The sequence below is a fragment of the Poecilia latipinna genome, unplaced genomic scaffold, assembly GCF_001443285.1.
Source record: "Poecilia latipinna isolate Pla-1442-1.1 unplaced genomic scaffold, P_latipinna-1.0 Scaffold8387, whole genome shotgun sequence".
NCBI classification, from domain to species: domain Eukaryota; kingdom Metazoa; phylum Chordata; class Actinopteri; order Cyprinodontiformes; family Poeciliidae; genus Poecilia; species Poecilia latipinna.
The window spans coordinates 1-1,262 of NW_015121003.1; the positions used below are offsets into that span (position 1 = coordinate 1).

The window sequence follows — 1,262 nt, forward strand, 5'->3', positions numbered from 1 at the left end:
TTCTACAGGTCGCCTCCCCTGAGGCCTCACTGCCCCCTGCTGGTGGTGGTGAGGAACAGCAAGGAGACGCTCTGATGGAAATTATTTATTGATTGACAGCAAAACCAAGCAGAACAGACTCACTTCCTGTCCCCAGACTGGTTCTGGTGGTCCAGGCTGCTGGCCAGGTGAACACCAGTTGCTCCACACCTGTCCAGGTAATGTAGCTCCACACACTCACAGCGGTTTGTAAATTATTCTGTTGCTCTTTGATGACACGGTAGATTCTCTTATTAATTTATGTGGTGACATAATCACCTGAGAGCGCGTCATCACAGGAGATCTGAGTACAGATGGAGCGGCCCGGCGCGGCCCCTCTGGCCCCGCCCACAGAGGCCCCGCCCCCTCGGGCTCCACCCGGACCGTGTTGCGGCCGTACAGCCTCCTCTCGTACTGCAGCAGCTGCTCCCAGAAGCCGGCGTTGATGCGGATGCAGGGCCGGCTCTCCAGGACGCGGCGGTGAGCCTGGCGCAGCGTGGCGCCGCGGAACCTCATCAGGTACGCCATGACCAGCGCCGGCGAGCGGCTCCTCCCCGCTGCGCAATGCACCAGCGTGCCTCCGGCGCGGTTGCCATGGATACGCTCGGCCACGCGGTCGAAGTGCAGGCCGAGGGGTTCGCAGGGCAGGTCGCAGACGGGGACGCGCAGACACTCCACGCCCGGGTGGGAAGGGAGGGCGTGGCTCAGCGTGGCGTTCACTATCAGCGTGATGCCTTTCTGTGACATCAGGGCGCCGTTCAGGGGCGCGTCGGCCCCGCTCAGGAACAGGGAGGGCGTGACCTGGGAGAGCGCCATCAGGAGCGCCTGGCAGGGCGCAACAGTCACCAACAGGTGAGTTCCAGGTGAGCTGAGGGAGGAAACCAGAAATCAGAAGTTAGAGCTCCTTTGTTCCAGCAGCTCAGATTAAACTGCCGATAGCTTTACTGTCACTAATCTGGTTTTAATGCACGAAAACAGGCGATGACCCTTTAACAGGAAGTGACGCCACTGTGTGAGGAAAATAATATTCATAACATCCCAACCTTCACGTTTGCCCTCTGGTTTTTATTCCAACCTACGTCTAAAGCGGGTTCTGGGATTCAGAGGCTCCGACAGAAACATGAAGTCCAGGTTTACCTGCCGCTGCGCCCCGAACCGGAACTGAGAATGAGACCCAGTCACCCTACATGGTTCTGGCTGACCCGGCCGGCGGCCAATCAGCCGCCAGGGTTAATAATAACTCA

At 58.9% G+C, this 1,262-nt stretch overlaps 1 protein-coding gene across 1 annotated transcript; it reads right to left on the reverse strand.

Moving 5' to 3' along the window:
* Positions 1-70: 70 nt before the first annotated feature.
* On the reverse strand, positions 71-1,256 carry LOC106944359 (dual specificity protein phosphatase 14). The gene is made up of 2 exons (XM_015027493.1): positions 1,062-1,256; positions 71-886 (listed from the first exon to the last, which is right to left on the reverse strand). Exon 2 carries the CDS (start codon positions 832-834, stop codon positions 217-219), a length of 618 nt encoding a protein of 205 aa, XP_014882979.1. The 5' UTR covers positions 835-886; positions 1,062-1,256; the 3' UTR covers positions 71-216.
* Between the last annotated feature and the right edge of the window lie 6 nt (positions 1,257-1,262).

Coding starts and splice junctions, on each gene's coding strand:
- LOC106944359 (XM_015027493.1), bottom strand. CDS start 834: ATGGCGCTCTCCCAGGTCACGCCCTCCCTGTTCCTGAGCGGGGCCGAC.